This window comes from Bombus vosnesenskii, unplaced genomic scaffold (assembly GCF_011952255.1).
Source record: "Bombus vosnesenskii isolate JDL3184/JDL3185 unplaced genomic scaffold, Bvos_JDL3184-5_v1.1 scf7180000014943, whole genome shotgun sequence".
In the NCBI taxonomy this organism is placed as follows: Eukaryota; Metazoa; Arthropoda; class Insecta; order Hymenoptera; family Apidae; genus Bombus; species Bombus vosnesenskii.
In genome coordinates, this window is record NW_022883731.1 from 3690 (window position 1) to 22933 (window position 19244).

Sequence of the window (19244 nt, forward strand, 5' to 3'; positions counted from 1 at the left end):
CACGCGTACCGAGCGAAAATTCAAAGTCGATTTTCTCGAAAACAAAGCCTCAAACGAAAAATTTTTATTCTATATTTTCGACTTCTTTTTTCACGTAGAATCATCCCCTTGCCGCGTGTACCACCAGTTAGAAACCACCCTGTATAATTCGTAAATAGAAACGTATTCTTGTCGATAAGTATCGAAACACTTACGGAAATTTAAATAGGCTTGAACAATCATCGGGAAATTATTAAAGTCCTTGTTATTAGATCTAAACACGATTTAATCGTAGAACTAAACACGTTTGTTAAATTAATCTATATATTGTATATCTACTTTTTATATATTTGTAACTCAAATTTTTCTTCTTCATATTGCGTTAAGTTGCCCCAAAAGTTTCTTTCGTTTTATATTATTTTATTGAATTACGTATGATCTATTTTGTCCCAATGAATATAATTCAATAAAATAATATAAAACAAAAAATAGTATGCGTCTATTATCTCCTTACGAGACGAAAGAAATTTCTGCGACAACCTAATATATTGTTCCATTCTTTATTCACAGAATATTTCTTTCACAGATGATTCTTCTAAATATTATGTTTTTTATTCCAGTATTAGAATACGTTGGACCAAAGCGGATGACATTCGTGGCGAATATGTCGATCGCAATATTCTTCACATTTGCAACTTGCATTCTACCCTGGATCGCCTATTATTTGGCCGACTGGAGGATGACCTGTATTGTCACCTCAGTTCCTCTTGTTCTAGCAGTAGGTAGCCATGGTTGATACCGGAAAGCGCTCGATGGCTGGTCAGCCAAGGTCAGATAGACAGGGCCATTAAAATCCTTGGTAAATTCGAGCGAATCAACGGCACCAAGGTGCCCGATGACATCTATAGACGATTCCGCGTAAATAAACCGATTACCGCAATCTTTTCCGTATTTTCTACTTTTATGATCTTTCCTGCTTTATGTGCGTTCTATAAATACCAATTTATATGCCTTTAAGCATATCATATAATCATTTTCTTTGAATAGAAGTCTAATTGGGTCTTTTACGTAATGAAAATTTGTTTACAACCTAGTAATTTTATATCTTATTCATCACCTAAATTGCCAGCGATAAATTGCTGTCAATTTCTGTTATTGTCTGTTATTGTCTATTTCTGTAATGTTATTTATTGAATTTGTATATTGTTTTTATCTTTGAAAATTTTTATACAAATAGATTAAACATTTGGAAACTGCTCAGTCTATGAATAGATCATGGCAATATTAACATTAATGTACGATATAAGGAGATAATCGACTTTCAGAGGTTTGATGTTTTATAAAGTAAAATGAAAAAATTTGCAAACGTCCAAGTAAACTATTTCGAAAGGATCGTCTCATACAAATATAACATAAACTTTCTTCCGGATTTTATCGTAATCTTTGTACACATAACAGATTCACATAAATTTGTAAGAAAAACAGACAAACGACATTAACTAGTTAAAAATTTGCTAATAACAGGAAACCTGTGCCAGAATCTGCAAAGAGGAGGAAGCAGACAAAACGTACTCCGTGTTGGATCTATTTAGAACGCCACGACTACGGAATATCACGATTCTATTTATTGTTATTTGGTTCGTATCGCTATTAAACAGATATCAAATAGATTGACGTAAAATCGGAATTGTATCTTGTAAAAATCTCACGAACAGTTTTATATCTTTTGTCTAAAAATACTTTATTTCTGAAGCAAGGAATTTGCTTCTCACATGAAATATGATAGCGTGCTTTTCTTTATCATATGAAATTGTTTTACGAAATATAGGATGGCGATTTCTTTGGTGTTCGATGGTCACGTACGAAACGTCGATAATTTAGGCCTGGACGTGTTTGTTACGTTCACGATTGCTGCAGCAACCGAGCTGCCTGCTGACACGTTCCTCACGCTCGTTCTTGATCGATGGGGCAGAAGATGGCTGGCGTGTGGTTCCCTCGTCATTTCTGGTATCTTCAGCATCTGGGCTTCTGCCGTTTCCAATAGTTCGTACATTTCGTTTTTATATATTCACCCTTCTATATTACTGATCAATCTAAATAACCTAAGTCGATAATTTTGACTTAATCAGACGAATATTTTTCATTCGTATAGCATTGTGCTTTTTGAAAGGAAGAAAATGTATATTTTGGAATATTTATAACATGCAAATGCTTGTAGATTATTTGCTACATTGCTAGAATAGTTTCCAAGCCCTATCATGTATCCGTTGTATAGATATTTTATTTCCCCTTCTACTGCTTTGATCATAAGATCGCTTCGTATTTCCGCATATATCAAAGGGCGTTGGCAATAGTCCTCAAAATGATGGGCTTCAGCGCTCCAGCAGTGCTATATGGCTTTCAGTAGCCGTAATCCATAATACAATCCCTTAGATTCAAATTGGCTAGATTAACGTTTTATAGATAAGAAGCTTATTGCTTGTGCTTAGCTTAGAGCAAAGCACGCTTATATTAAGCTCAGCAAATGCTTGTATCAACTATTGCAGACAACCAGACAAATTACAGACAGATAAAATAATTTCTTCCCTTTTTATTCCTTAAAATTTTCTAAAATTATTTCATAAAAAATTAGAATTAAAAACTAATGCTAAAATTTTTTTTCAGGTATATATACAGCTTCTCTGGCAATTCTCGGTAGATTTTGGATAAACATTTCATACAATATCGGTCTCCGATATGCGGCTGAAGTATTACCAACTGTGGTAAGAGCTCAGGGTGTAGCTTTGATACATATAATGGGATACGTTGCTAGTATCCTCGCACCCTTCGTAGTCTATCTCAATGTTGTGTCCTCGTTCCTACCTCTTCTTGTGCTGGGCACACTCGGAATTATGGGCAGTCTTCTGACTCTCTTTTTGCCGGAAACATTGAATAAGGATCTTCCGCAGACGCTGCAGGACGGCGAGGATTTTGGAAAAGATCAGAAGATGTGGGATGTACCTTGTATCGGAAGGTAAAATCACATAAAGGAACTTTCGGTCTCCTTTTTTCAAAGATATTCACAGATCTTCAAGCTCGAAGTTCAAGATTCTCAAGCATTCTGTTAGATCTACATCTTCGTATGCTTTCGCATTACTTTCTTCTTAAAATCTGTTAAATCTCTCAAAAGAAAACTGGACTATCTTCTTTCTTCAAATGCGTTTAAATCTTTTGAACAGAAGAGAAGGATCGAGTTGGGAAGTTATTCAAATCTTTAAGCGATTGGATTCAATATTTTTAAACGCAATGTTTTGACAGGAAACGCGAGGACGAGGAGACACCACCGGTCGCCATGTTCCGATCATTTTCTAGATGCAGTGCGAGGAATTCGATGAGAGTGTCACGACCGGCATACTTCAAATCCGACGGACTGACGATAGAGATAAAGATGTGGCGGCACTCGGCGACAATGTATATCGCTGAAGTGCCTAATGAACCATCAACATCCCAACGATCCTTCCACCGAAGGTTCTAGAAGAAAGAGAAAAATGCATGGACGGTGGGGATGTTGAGGGATGACAAAAGAAAGTAATCGGATCCGATCGAAAGTAAAATCATAAGAGTCAGTCTTAGAAAGTCACGCCTAGAGTTCGGAAGTAGATTGTAAAGTGTATTGATGTTAGAAAAAAAATAAAGTTTTCTTTTTTATTTTTACCTCAAATTCCTTTTTTTATTTTGTTATTTTACGTGACAAGAGCGTCGCTTCGCGGTGAACCTTTAAGGAGTAGCATGCTACGGAGATCGAGTATAAAATCGAGGAAAAGCGAAAACTCGATCACAGAGGTCGAAAGGCTGTAGCGAAACGTTCACCACGAAGTACAATATTTGACGCGTTGATCTCGAGCAAAGAATCTTTAGTCTTCCAAAAACGTGCAATACATGTATTAGAGTAAGACAAGTTACTGAATCCAGGAATCTTAAATTCCACCGTCATTAATATTCATTATCACAAAACAGCGGATTTTTATGCAATTATGGGTGATTCGAAGATACGAAAATTTATAGAATGCGTATGACGCGAAATTTTGTAAAATATCCAAAAGTACAGCACTATCGATGATATTTAATGGATAGAAACATACTTTTGCCCAAGTCCTTTCGATTGTATCAAATCTTTCAATTGTATTATTGTATCCACGAAAATATGCATTTGCATAAAGATCCGCAATGCAATTATCATCGCAATTTTTCATCAACAATGATTGATTAAAAATTCAATCATTAGGCGAGCGAATAAAAATTAGAGTAAGAACGTAGGTTAAAATAATTGTCGTAAATTGTCGTGGGTAGTTAATGTTAAAAATTAGTACTTTCCTTTGTTATAAAAGTTCCTGAAATTGTTCGTACAAAAGCTCCATCTTATAGAATATAGTGCAATAATCGTTATACTAGTAAAATAATAACATCATAAATATACAAAATATATTAACGAGATGAAAATAATATGGACAACGTGGTGTATGGCCACGAGTTTTGTACATATGTACGTGTAAGTATTTGTAGATCGATTAGCAATCGCAGAGACCTCGTGCGCATGTCACGCGACGAGATAGCGCGATTATTTTTATTATGATGTAAATCGTTCTTAGATGTTTTGTAATAAAACTTGCCAGTAAAACCTTCCCTGGATTCTGCTAATAGTTCTTCACCACTTGTTCCTTAGTCGATTGAATTAACGATACAAATAAGTATGAGATTATCTTAGGAAATCTCATTAATATTTTTGTCGACATCTGCGACGTAAAAGCGGGGTAATAATATTTTGAAGTTTTGACGACGCGTTGCTTACTATAGATATTGTCTGTACAGGATTCATCAATTTTTAGAGAGCCTAGTCTCGCCGAGATGGAGATAATCCTCTTTAAAGCTGAACGTTTTAACACGTAATCCCACTAGCAAGCCATTGCAAAAATGATATTTCGATTAATGATAGAAAATCGCTTTTGAAGACAGAAAAATCTTCTTCGAAGGAAAAATTTGACCTAAATCTTTCGAATAAAATTAACGTAAAATCTGTGTTACACCACGAGGCTTACCACAGGCTGTATTTTCTAACCGTCGCTCGCGGCCCTACAGTGTCGCAGGCAGACCGCCCTATCTGCCCGTCGGATCATATACAATGTATCGACGAGAGTGTCACGTAATTTTTGGGTTGGTCGGTGAAAATAAAATATAGGTGAATCGTAACACAACTATTTACTTGGTTTTAATCAACCTTTATTATGAATTCAGCAATCACAATGTAACACGCACTGAATTAACATAAATCACAATTCACTCCAACCACGTTATGTAAGACTTAGTTACAACAATACATTAACTACGCGACTTATAAGAGTAGAGACCGACATAGATATGTTGACTATTCTAAGGATACAGAATAAGTGAAGTTTTACTGACGATACTGTGTCTGAGGAAAGCTAGGGGTGGGTGTGTCTAAGGACACGGGACTATCGGATTTGTTGATGACAATTTTGGTTAAGGAAGTGAGGGCAGTAGACACCATCTCCGATTGGATAATAGGACGGTTGGTGGACCAGGAAGGGTTTTAGCCGCCCTCGCGAGAAAGTTGCCAACGGAACATACCAGATGTGGAGAAAACCAACTTTCTAAGCTAACACGTGGTAGACAATAAACGTAAAGGGAAATTTAAGACAGGAAATACTCGCTTGGTCCGAAGGACCTTAACTATAAAAATGCCAAGGCCCCCTGATGGGCACTTAAGACTATTGAGGGTGCGCGCCAAGGATATGCAGACATCTGGGTGCCATCCTGTCCGTGGTGTGTGGCCTGGTCTCTGATATGAATTGACGTTACAAGAGCATAGTTGTTGCCAAGCAGCGAGCTCTAGAAACGTCGATTTTTGACCGTTACGTTTTTCACGCAAGAAGGGGCATACGTGATCATAGGCGCGAGCGGTGGCGTGACCCGAGCATAGTGGGGGTCATCTTCCAAATGAGACAAAGGAATAATCGAAGGGGATCAGTTCCTTCTGACGAGTCAAACGTGACACTTCGACAAATCTGACGAGCACACGAATTTATCTAGAGATATCGTAAAGTCGAGTCAAATTTCTGTAACATATTCATCATATTATTGTAAAATATATCATTCTATGTTAACCTGTTAATACAGTGTTACATTCATTAAACCACCTCTGTTGTCTTAACCGAAACAGGGGAACGACTATTTCGCGGCGTCGATTAACATAGTCGTCGCGAGAATTTACGCCTCTCGCTGACGCGTCCTCGCGACCGCATCTCTCCGCGAACGGTCGTACCAACTGTAACAAAGCATTTATTGACAAATTTAATATCTTTCTCCATAATCTCCATAAATCTGCAATACCCTTCCTTTGTATTTGTGTGCGTTATTGAATTGAATAAGACACCGATATAACAAGTTATAAATCACAGTTTATTCCAACAACGTCTCTCCGCGAACGGTCGTAACAATCTGTATATAAAATCGATAATTTCAGCATTCAACATGCTGTATATTATAATGCCAAGTTCACGTTATGTTCATAAAGAGTACAGAGATAATCTTCCAAGAAATTTCTCCCTAGAAGTGCTTGAAATCTCTTCTTGGAGAATCTTAGAAATGCGCGAAGAATATTCCAATTTCAGAGTGTTTCGAGAAATATCGTCGAGCTACAAATACCTGGAATTCGAATCGCAGCGAGTATTCGACGTATGCGTGGGAGTCGTTCGTGCTGTTACAGTGGAGAAACATGTTTTTGTTTTTACGGAGGTACAATTCAAGACTAATTGTAGATGTAACGCGATTTAAAGCTATAATAAGCGTGGAAAAACCATTCGCGATCGGCCAATTACTTTTTCCACTGTCAATTTGTTAATTACGATTGCTTCTGAAAGTTTTCATACGCGTAACTGCTAAACGAGAATTTTCCCATAGATCCCAGAAATTTCGTACACTTACTTTGCCATACCAGCTACCACAAGCAACCAAGAAAATATCGATGTCTTAATTTTCGCAACTTTCAGACATTCTTGAAATTTAGATAAATACAAATACAAATGCAAAACAATGCCGTTATAGATAAATACAAAAATTTCGAAGTTTTCCGCTTCTCGGAGAAATTTTGCTTGCATGTGTACGCAGTGCTCAGAAACTCGGCAGATTTAAGCCTAAAAGGATTAAAATTCGATAAAAAGATTACGAGATAATAAACTTCAAAGTCGATTACCACGGAAGTTTACATCGTGTGAAAGATTAAAAGGAATATTCTGACGAGCAGCTCTTAATAGTTTCAGCGTCTAATCCTCTAAAAACGTGACATTAATTGTTCGTGCCAAAGAGGCAGCTACGAATTGCAAAATATCGAGAGAATTCGATCTCGACGGGCGTAGAAAAGGCAGGGGCGGGAGAACAAAAGAGGATAACGTCTCAGATTTAAAAATGCGCTTGTCACATGATTTTTAAAACTTGTTTTTTTCGGTATCTAAAGCACACTTACAAACACGATTTTTTTTAATTCGGTGAGCCGCGGAGAGCTGAATACGACTTTCGTATGGAAAGTCACGAAGGTACGATACGTTATATTTTTGCGAACTACTTACTTCATCTAGTCGGTTTTTTTCTTCTTTTTTCTTGAAGGAACGCATGGTTCTATATCGCTCTCTTTCTCTTCTTCTTCTTCAATGTAATTTTCACGTAGGAGACTTATCCGCCTCAAGTACGTATTATAATCTTTTATTGTAGACCATCGACGAAATGATTCTTCTCGATACCGTTTAGTAGCATCGTTATGGAAAATTCTTCTCTCTTCTCATTTTAATTCCCTTAACAGTCAATGGAATCCGATGCTATGCGCATAGCTACGTACGTGCAGTGCTATATCATCTCTACTCCATAAATATCGTTCACTGCCCCAATGTTAAGGTTCAACATACGAGAGTTCGCGACCTTTATCGTAGTTTCTGTTGCTAATTAATATTAACGTGATGCAATCTGAAGCGACGAGTAATGAATATGCCCCTCTAGCGTGACGAGTTATCAATCATACATGTTACGAGACGATTGTACCATTATTCGGTGCCAACTAGTAAGGTTGCGGAGAAGCATGTTGTCGACGACAGACGAGATTAATCTTACTGATTGCAGTCTTGACACAGACACGCACATATGTAAATGGGACACTTGTAAAGTTTCTATCACGATCGTTGTATTCTTTTTTTGCTTACGTAAAATGTGAAAGGCATTGTGACTCGTTTGCGATCATTGATAGTTTGTTTGGTGAGTGTGCTGTTATGAGTGGGATTAGTAGATGAAAAGATGATTTAACGTGGCGATTTTTATGATTGTAAATATTGACATCTTTTGACGCCGATTTGTATGTTTTTTTAATATTAATATAGAGTGGAATAGATACACCATTGGGGATTAAATGTTTTTAATCTTTCGTTTCTAAGCTTTAATTAATTACGTTTCAGAGTTACTCGAATGAACTATATCTTAAAGAATAAAATTCGAGTTTGATTATGCGTTCGTAAAAATTACGATTAAATTTGAGTTATTGCCACTTGAAGACACTTCGTTACGATAATCATTGTAAATAAAATTAAGAAGTTAAGTAAAACTAGGAACATTATATTTGTCTACAATTTTTTACATTTCTGCGAGACGCACATGTTTCATTGCTAACGAAATAATTAAGTTTATTATAAAATATGAAGATAAATACGCTTCGTATTAGCAAGTTAATTTTCGAAAGCTAAATGTAGATATTATTATTTGAATGTCATAAATACCCGATACAACAAGTACATACATGAAGTGACACACACTTGTGTATTCATGAGTTTTTAATTGCCTTCTACGAGTTTACGAATTATAAAATTTTATAATTACAAATTACACACTCGAATGATAGATTATTTAAATATTTAAATACGTGTAATAAAATTTCGATTTATTCGATAAATATTATGTTCAGATAAACTCTCCGTTTTGTCTACTTTTCATATCTTCTGGAATCTTGTTAAAAAATAATGAAAAATGGGGTTCGTTATAAATTCATGATTTAGTTAACGATGTTCAAGGACGTTTAATCTGAAGGATCAGAAGGAAAATCACGATCGTTACGAGATAACGTGAGAAAATTTAATGCCGCAGATTGTCTGAAATCAGCCATAATCGCATTGTTACTTACTGAGCGATTCTTAGATCCTTTAGTTCTGTTTGTTTTGCCGACGAAACACGTATAACATAATCTGTTACCGATACTAGGTGATAAATGAACAATAAGGAAGTGAAACTGGTAAATTCCATGAAGGAATACATTATCAGTTTGGAAAAGATAGATGATCAAGATAGATCACGATCATTATGTATTAGTATGGCAAAATGAAGACTGAAATATTTGTACAATATTACAGGAAATAATTAATAACAGATTTCGTGTTAATAAAATGATAAAAAATATTAAATTTAGGTTTAATATTTTAAGCATTTAAAAAAGATGGAACAGAAAACTGTGATAGGCTTTGATCTTCGAGTATTAGATGGTACGATAAGTATCGTTTTCGAAAAAAGAGTATTAATAAATGTAAAGCATTTTAAAAATGAAAATTTTCCATTAGCAAATTTCTCGTCTCTTCTAGTCAGAAATTAAAATTGAATGAACTGTTTTTGGGTAATATTATGGAATTCTCTTTAGTTACGTGTTTATAATACATAACAGAAATGTATCTATTATTCAAGATCCATCGTTCTACTGTTATGGAAACCAGAAGCGAACACAGATTTCCCTCAGTCCGACCTCTACACAGTCAGTGAAAGCATTTTCATACAACAAAGTAAAGATAAAAAATTTTCCTTCGACGACGCAATGCGATTCCAGTCACGTTGCTTAATGATCTATCAAGGTAGACAGGACTCTTGAGGAACCAATGTAATTACGTGACTACGATCATAATTTTTCTAAGGTCTCTGTACCCATAAACAATATTGTGATCCCGTTTGTTATTTAATATAATTACTTATATCTAGTTATATTTAGTTATTAAATATTAGCATGATTTACTATATGTAATTCAGTAAATCGGTACAAGAGCTAAAGAAAATATTTCTTACGTATGATTTTGACGAACTTTGTGTAAAAATCTATAAAACTAGAAGTTGCTTGGTTTATATACAGATAAAGAAAAGCATCGTTTATATCGTCGAGATATCACATTTATATCATTTCAAAAATAAAAATTCTTCATCAAAGCGAAGAACATTTTCATAAAAAATTACGAACAGAATATCTCGATTCTGCAATCTACTGTAAACAAGATAAGTATCGATAATGAATAAATCTTGACATTGAATTTTATTCAAAAAGTTACAGTGATATCAAATAATCCGTAATGACATTTATTACTCCAATCATATCAGTCAGCTACTACCTACCGCGTAATACGCGATCGATTTTCAAACGCACCCCCCTCCCTCCCCCCACCAAATAGAGTTTCCAGTGTAATTCTGTTATTCTTGAATCTTCGGCTTGTTTTTCATTTTTTAGCTCACTTTAAAATTTCTTCTGGCTTCAATTGTGCTACGATTTAAAGTTTTCCGTGTATACGTTTAGGACGTTACTGCGTGCGGAAATAGTACAGAAGGCCTCTAATTATACCGTCTACAATATTATTTATAGATTTTGAACCATATAGTACGTAAGTATGTAATTGTATATCTGTCGTGGTTCATTTTATCCTTCTCTGTTGCGTGAACCAGCGGTTAGGAGCGACACTAAATCAAGTGGGAATGAAACTCGTTGAAACAACGCTAGACATGGTAACGGATCCATGACTGTGCTTCTGTTATTATCAACGCCCGTAACGGTTAAACCTATTGCATGTGTGTAAGTTGGAAGTTACGTACATAACTTATGCACACCCGTTGTGTGTTTCGCGATCCCATATTTCTTTTAATTTGAATTTTATGAAACTTTTTGTTCGATAATTGATGTGCCATATTACATCCATCACATTCAATGTTATATGGTGTAATTTCTTCAGTTGTGTTCGGAAAATCGTGTTTTTCAAACTATTTCTAGTTTCGCCGGTTCCACTGTCAATCAACGTTTCTTCCTTTGGTTCCGTTTCTCTTCGATTCTCTCCTTTTTTTATTGGCAAACACGTGTCACCGAGTATCGTGTTCGTCTTTGCTAAGCAAGCTTCTATATCAGCGATACGCGAGCCGGTTTCCCCTTCTTATTTGTACAAGACTTCGTGAACATCGGACATTTTTCTCCTCTCTTTTCGAATAAGAAAATCCTATCGTTGTTTAACTAACAATTGCATTTCTTTAAATGGAAATGTGGTCGTGTCTCCTTTATATTTTCAATTAGCCAGGGAATTTAGGTTTATTGCCATGGAAACTTGATCGGTCGTTTACGTAAGGATCTGCGACTCTGCTTCATCTTCGAGGAAAATTTCATCGAATACAATCGTTTCACTCAATGATTGGATCAGTCGAAAGGGAGATTCCGTGACTGCCTGTATAAATATTGATCATAGTGTCTCTTGAAGGGAAGCTGTACCAATCTTGTTGATTTAACTACTGATCCTACTTTATCCTCGAGAAAAATTACTTACTTTGATTGTTTGACCATTAATTTTAGCGTTTCTTCGAGGGAAACAGTGTTGATCGCTCGAGTCTGTTTCTTTCTCAAGGTAAATTGTATTTACTATTTACTCGATCAGCTATTTTATTTTCTTTTCCCGGAGAAACCTTGTTTCTCGCCTGTTTGACCATCCGCGCTATTTCTTCTTTGAGATAAACTGCAGCGATTATTCGTGTAATCAACAAATCTACTTTTTCTTTCTTTACGAAGGAAATCGTGTGTTTAACGAAATCTCGCTTGTTTAGTCATTGATTCCGCTAACTTTTCCAAATAAATCGTCAATCATTCGCTCGATTGCCAATTCTAATTTTGCTTCGAAGCAAACTGCGTTGATTATTCGTATAACCTTTTTAATAGAAACTGTTTTTCGCCTATTTTATCGCCAATTTCCTTTTCAAAATAACATGTATTAATTATTCGTTTAATCGCAGATTTTATTTTATTTTATTTCTATTTCTATTTCGTTTTATCATCGATTTTCCGCCGTCTTCAAAGAAACCCACGTGAATTACTTTAATTGCTTTTCAAACTAATTTTATTTCTTTACTTTTAAATTAAGAAGCAGCAACGAAAATGCTACAATAACGGAAAAATTCTTCGGTTATCTCCACAAAGAACACGAAGGTATCGAACTTAGTGTATTGAGACATTTTGTTCGTTGGAAGTTAGTCGACAACATTTGGAACGGAAAGATACATTTGACATGATTTAGTGTGACGTTGAGAGAGAAAAATGGTTTGATCGAGGGTGCCCTTAATTACTAATTTCATAACTTGCTGTTAATCGATCTGACAGTGATATTAGTGGATGTGGTTGGTAGTGCCTGATTAATCGTGATCGATATTTTGAACAAAGAGCAACGAGAAACGATCAGTTTGGAGTTTCACTTTGACGTCGTGAGACTATCGTTAATTAGACATAGAAGAATCATTTGGTGACAGGTAAGGGTTTCAACTTCTGTATTCATTTTCTTCTATAGACTGAATTTAATTTTTCGCTTTGATAATCGTTTATGAAAGAGAAGCGATAATTATTAGTTCTACCTAAGAATGTTACTAATAAATTAGGAAAAAGAAATTTTGATTGGATTCTTGATAACGAGTGAAAATTAATTTAAAAGATTGTATTTGGAATTTTGAGAATCCATCGAGTCCTCAGTTTCAGTGCAATGTAACGTTATCAGTCGCGTGAGTTTGGCTCATATGTGATTTATGTGCAAGCTAAATGTTTCCAACAAATTGTAGCATATTGATTTCTCAAAGTACTGTATCAAATGTCTTGTAATTATAAGCAATTGTTTCGTTTGGACGATCAAGGGTAATATACTCTATTTTTGATTTTAAAAATGCCGCCATTTGTGTAGACGTACACGCGCAAGTATTTATTATGTAGACACGATGTCTCGTAGACACGAACGTTTCTCGTTGTCGTATTTTCCAAACAGGTCAGTTATTTCGAGCACTCGACCACTTTCTCGCTCCTGACAATGACATTAGTCATTCTAATCGATGTCTCGAAATCGATGGTTCTTCTGTCAGCTATTTCGTTTCCGTGTTTATTCCATATGATAATATTGTTTCACGTATTCGCTTAAATTTAATTGGCAAATGATTAATTTCCCTGAATCCATTTTCAAGTAAACATATCAGTTTAACCTTTTGCTCTATCTGATACGAAAATGAACAATTTGATATAAAAATTTTGCGAAAGATCGATATATTATTTTACTTTTAACTTGGAAATCGTTCTCTTAATTTTTCAATATCTAATTAACCAACTCAGTCCCTAAGACCGTCTGTTTTAACGAATGGTAAATAATCAAATAATTGCGTTGATACATCAGAAGTACCATCTTCTTATATCCCTGATATTAGTGTTAAAACAGGTTTGAAAAACCTTCAATTATTTCATTTATTCTTAGCCTTCGATGGCTTAAAATTTTCTCGGTTATTTTCCAATAGAGTTCGATATATTGATCGAAAACTTAGTTTAGTTAAGCACTGTAACCGGAAGTCACCCTTAAGTCGCCGGGTAAGAGGATTACGATTGATAAACAAACAATATTAATCAGAAAATTATTCCATTCAATTTTTCTCCTGCATTTAATTAAATATGACAGAGTCGACAAACTTTCCTTCGGTTCTTCTATCTCATTTGCAAATCTATAATATCGATATCCAAACGATAACTCGAACACCATTAACCAGCACTCGAGGCTATTTCTTTCGTCGAAACTTTCCTCAGACATGTAGATATCACGTTGACATCGCCGCGTATACCGAATCAGCCCTTTTTAAAGATGATCTCGCGAGCGTGGTTCGTATGCAATTCAATTTGAACGAGTCGCGTGTCACGATTCACTTGACTCCCGGCACAGTAATTGGCCGGCACTCGAGCAAACACTTACACTTAATTTAACGTTTAACCGAATCGAAAACAAAGCGAACAGTTGCCGGACTTCGCTCGTTCTTTCAGTTCATTTCCGAACGTCTTTCGATCAGCATATCGGGTCTCCTCTTTCATCTCCGTTGCCTTTCAAAATCTAAAATCATAATTGAGACTTTGCTGCTCGAACTATGGAAGGGGAAAACGTGAATAACGGGTAAGATTGTACCTGCGTTCTGTCAGAAAATAAAAAAGTTTGTGGGAGAGGAAAGGAGCATTGTAATTGGAATTACAGAATGTGAAACATCAAAGGAACTGCCGAATGACATTTATTTCAAAGACTAGAAGACTGAAAACTTTGTTATACGACTTTTATACTGCTACGCCTGGAAATCAAGGATGGATTCTGTTTCAGCGAAATGAAGGACGAGAAGAGTAACTCTATATTGCCCACTGAAGCGACTCGATTGAGACCAAGATTGGAAAGTTTCGATGATGTTCTGCCGTATGTCGGTGACTACGGTAGATATCAATGGCTGTTGTTATTGTCGTTACTACCATATGGCGCGACGTACGCGTTTCTGTATTTCTCGCAATTTTTCATTACGATTATTCCCACGGAACACTGGTGCAGGATAGACGAATTAGTAAACTCGAATTTCACCGAAGAAGAGAGGTAAGTATGTATAATGAAGGAAAGAAAGAAAAGGAGATATACGTGGCAACGAAAGCTCCTTTAAACTTTGAACGATATTTTTGATTGTTCGTAGAAAGTGACTTTAAAATATTGTGAAAAATATGCGAGATATCGCGATTTCTGGAATTTCTCGAATTTTCGAACATTTCGAAAATTATTAGAAAATATTGTAGAAAAATTTCACGATAAGATACAAGATATTTTTGGATTACTCTGTCTGGACTTTGGTTCTTATTTTAATAATTAAAATGATCAATCATCTATCGTATGGGATGTTTAGGATTAAGATAACGATTCCAGTGACGAACGTTTATCCTTATTACGAACAATGTCAACGGAAGGACGTAAACTTCACAGAGCTGTTGAAGAGCGATAAGAGCCTGAGCTCATCGGGCTTCCAAACAAACAAAACGATAAAATGTACTCAATGGGAGTATAATTTTACGCAGATTCCATATCCTAGTATAGGAACTGAGGTGAAGTATTCACATCGTTGTCTGAATCGCATGCTTCGAAATTCTTACACTTCTGCTGCGTTCTTTGGGTCATTTCCGATCTAATCTAACCTTGTTATAGTAAATTTCTTAAGTTTAAAGAAAGTATAAGACGATAATTGTTAGTACGGATGATTCCTCGTTCCAATTTTACGCGAACGTTTTTTTCAGAGCATAAAGAACTCTTTCATTCATCGAACTGCGAGCAGAATCGAGATATAAAAATTCGAAGACCGCAGCAGGATTAAAATTATATTCTGAAAAATATGAATCTGGTTTTTCGCTGACTAACTCTTAACCTTGGTGATTAGCTAGATTGGGTATGCGACCGAGAATACCTCGTATCAACGGCGCAGGCCATCTTCTTCTGCGGAGCCATCATCGGTGGTTTCCTAGTCGGTTGGATCGCCGATCACAAGGGTCGTATCCCAGCTTTAATGTTCTGCAATGGTATCGCCCTTTTTGCCTCCATTTTCCCTGCCAGCGCAAATAGTTTTTGGTCATTCGCCGTCTGTAGGTTTCTCACTGGACTGGCGTTCGATAACTGTATCAACATTCCTCTGATTATCGGTAAGCCTTCTACGAAGTAGAAAGTGCGAGAGGTTCGACCGATAAGCCAATGTTTCAGTCACGCGAGAGATAACGTTAGTATGAAGTCAATGTTTCTATTACGTGAAAGATGATGTTGCGTGAGAAATTTTTGATGAATTGTTGTAGAAGATCTACTCCAGGCGGCTGCTATAGCAACAGCTTGGAGCTGGGAGGCCTCGACAACGACGACCGAAGCAGACGTGGAAGAGGAGGCCGAGAACCTCCGCCAAGCCATGACAGCAATCTGCGACGCATCCATGCCACGAGCCACACCGGGCACGGTGCGAAGCAGAGCAGTTTACGGGTGGAACCCCGACATCGCGGAACTGAGGACGAGATGTGTCCGGGCCCGAAGACAGTACCTAAGGGCCCGCCGCTGGCGACGACGCGACGAACAAGAAGTCTCCTTGCGCTACCGGACGTACCGCGCGCTACGGCGCTCGCTGCAAAGGGAAATTAAAAAAGCGAAGGACCGTACTTGGTTCGAACTGGTCGAAACAGTCGAGTCGGACCCATGGGGGAGGCCATACAGGACGGTGACACAGAAACTACGCGCGGTGGGCCCTCTGACAACGGCGGAAATGGAGCCTGCGCTGCTGACGCGGATCACCGGAACGCTCTTTCCCCCACAAGAAAACAGAGCGGCGGAACGGCCACGGGAAACGACACGACCGCTGGAATGGAGGGACGACTGGGAAGTCACGGAGGGGGAGATATGGGAGGCAACCAGAAGAATGACCGCCCGCAATGTGGCACCGGGCCCGGACGGAATCCCTGGCCGGATCTGGGGAGAAGTGATTGGGGTCATGGCCCCCAGACTCCGGCACCTCTTCACAAGATGCCTGAGGGAGGGAGTCTACCCCCGTGCGTGGCGGACGGCGAGGCTGGTCCTGCTCCATAAAGAGGGCCGACCGACGACCTCGCCGTCAGCGTACCGGCCGATATGCCTACTGGACGAGGTCGGCAAACTACTGGAGAGGGTAGTCGCCGCCCGCTTGGATCGACATATAGCGGGCCAAGTGCCAGGTTTGCACGAAAGCCAGTACGGCTTCCGGAAGGGGCGCTCGACGATTGACGCGGTCAGACGCGTACGAGCGATTGCGGAGGACATGGTCTCCCGGAAAGGCGTGGCGCTGGCGGTTTCCCTGGACATCGTCAACGCGTTCAACACCATGCCATGGGACAGGAAAGTGACGGCCCTGGAGCACTTCGAGGTTCCCAGCTACCTCGTCCGATTGATCCGAGCCTACCTCGATGACAGGTGGATGTGTTACACCAGTAAGGAAGGAGAGTAAAAGCGATCCGTCGAGCGTGGCGTCCCGCAGGGCTCGGTGCTGAGCCCCATACTATGGAACGTTGCGTACGACGAGGTACTACGATGCCCGCTACCCCCAGGCGCGGCCATAGTATGCTATGCGGACGACACCCTAATCCTGGTCGAGGGTCGTGGCTGGCACGAGACGCTCCGCATTAGCGGAATCGCAACGGCCTGTGCGATCCGTGCCATGAACGAACTGGGCCTGAGAGTCTCCCCTGCGAAGTCGGAGGCCACCTGGTTCTTTGACAGGAAGAGGCGAGGGACACCACCGCCCGGCCTATGCATAAACATGGCAGGTAAAACCGTCCGGGTGGGATCACAGATGAAGTATCTGGGACTCACCATCGACAGCCAGTGGACGTTCGAGCCGCACTTCGACTCACTGATCCAGAAGGTGTCAGCGGCTGCCAATGCCCTGTGTGGCCTACTATCGAACATCGGCGGGGCCGGAGACGCGGTGCGCCGACTTTACGAGGGCGTCGTTCGGTCACGAGTGATGTACGGGGCTCCAGTATGGGCGGACGACCTGATGGCAAGCCGTCGCAGCATTCTGCTCCTGAGAAGGCTGCACAGAGTGACCGCCATCAGAATCATTAGGTGATACCGGACGGTGTCTCACGCGTCGGCGTCCACCCTAGCCGCGTCCCCCCCGTGGGAGCTGCGGGCGCTGGCGCTCAAAAAGAGATACACCCGCCGGAGGGAATGGCACCCGGGAGAAGACCCCACCGAGCAGGCGGCTCCAAACGACACAGGAACCGCCGAGGAGGACACATGGAACCTGTGGCGATCCCAACTGATCAACGGGAGAAGCGAACACCGAGGCGCGGATGCGGTCCTACCAAACTGGGAGGCATGGAGGAGCCGCCACGGCCTCCCACTCACATTCAGGATGACACAAGTACTCCCCGGACACGGCGTGTTCGGCGAGTTCCTGAAGAGAATAAGGCGAGAGACGACAGGCACCTGCCACCACTGCGGAGAGGGCAGGGACACAGCGCAGCACACCCTGGAGCTCTGTCCGGCGTGGGAGCTGCCCCGCTACACCCTGCGGCACGCCATAGGAGAAATGTTGACCCCCTCAGCGATTGTGGAAGCGATGTTGAGAGGGTCACAGGAATGCGAGGCCGTCCGCCTCTTCTGCGAGCGAGTTATGCTCGCGAAGGAGCGAGCGTAAAGGGAGAGAAAGAAAACCTCTCACCCCTGCAGGATAAGACGATGGAGAAGGATGGCAGTCAGACGACCCAGAGCCACCCCACTACCACCCCAACGGACTACGACCAGAAGAAGTGACAGCGCTAGGGACAACGACCTCCCCCTAACGCCTACTCAATAGCCGGCTCGAACAAGAGAACGCGAGAAGGGGATGCAACTGAAGTTAATTCATAAGAGTTTCCTAGAGCACCCCTGTCACGCGCATAAGATGGTCATCGTGGAGTTTTAGTCGGTAGGAGTCCGACACTACTCTGCTGTTACGCGATTATTGCAGCAGCGGAGTGTCCATGAGGATTTCTCCACGTACAAAAAAAAAAAGAAGTTCGCGAAACACGTGAACGTCTAGAATCTGCCGGAGGTCGTCGACCAAACTGGTTTCCGGCGGGCCTGCGGAACGCTAAGAAATCGTCGATCTACAAAGCGATAGTTTCGCCTTGGCCAGGGTGATTCAATGGAAAACAAGCGTAACGAACGATTTTCCTCGTTGACGGATCGTAGAAAACCAGATCTCGCATGCGTCGTCAAGAATGGTAACACGATTCGTTGGAATCGTGCCATCCAGACATCCTATCCTTTCGCCGGTAATTCCTTACGTTCTTGAAATAGAACACGTGAAAAAGACGTTGATAATAGTATAACTATGGAATCGCCATTTCCAACTATTTTTATCTCGTCGCAAACTGGTTACAGGTATTGTTACGTCGCGTAACACTCTACCTAGCCGACGCCACACACCGCAGACAATATGGCAACCAGATGTCTTCGGATACTCGCAGCGTATCCTCCATAGTTTCAAGGACCTTCCATAAATTTCATAGATTTCCTAGAAAAGGTCCTTCAAACGAAACAAACATCTGTTTCCGAGGAATTTCTAGAGACTATTGTCTACCACGG

The 19244-nt window shown here is 39.7% G+C and overlaps 1 protein-coding gene and 1 pseudogene across 3 annotated transcripts; both read left to right on the forward strand.

Moving 5' to 3' along the window:
• The first annotated feature begins 550 nt into the window (after positions 1-550).
• On the forward strand, positions 551-3379 carry LOC117240796 (annotated as a pseudogene).
• A 10364-nt stretch (positions 3380-13743) lies between these two features.
• LOC117240797 (carcinine transporter-like) lies at positions 13744-15921 on the forward strand. 3 transcript variants are annotated; one of them, XM_033506829.1, is made up of 4 exons: positions 13744-14255; positions 14454-14714; positions 15016-15211; positions 15541-15921. In XM_033506829.1, exons 1-4 carry the CDS (start codon positions 14230-14232, stop codon positions 15817-15819), a joined length of 762 nt encoding a protein of 253 aa, XP_033362720.1. In that variant the 5' UTR covers positions 13744-14229; the 3' UTR covers positions 15820-15921. The 3 variants fall into 3 exon arrangements, with proteins under 3 accessions (XP_033362720.1, XP_033362721.1, XP_033362722.1); XM_033506830.1 differs by having other exon boundaries at positions 14334-14714; positions 15541-15920; XM_033506831.1 differs by having other exon boundaries at positions 15545-15722.
• Positions 15922-19244: the final 3323 nt, after the last annotated feature.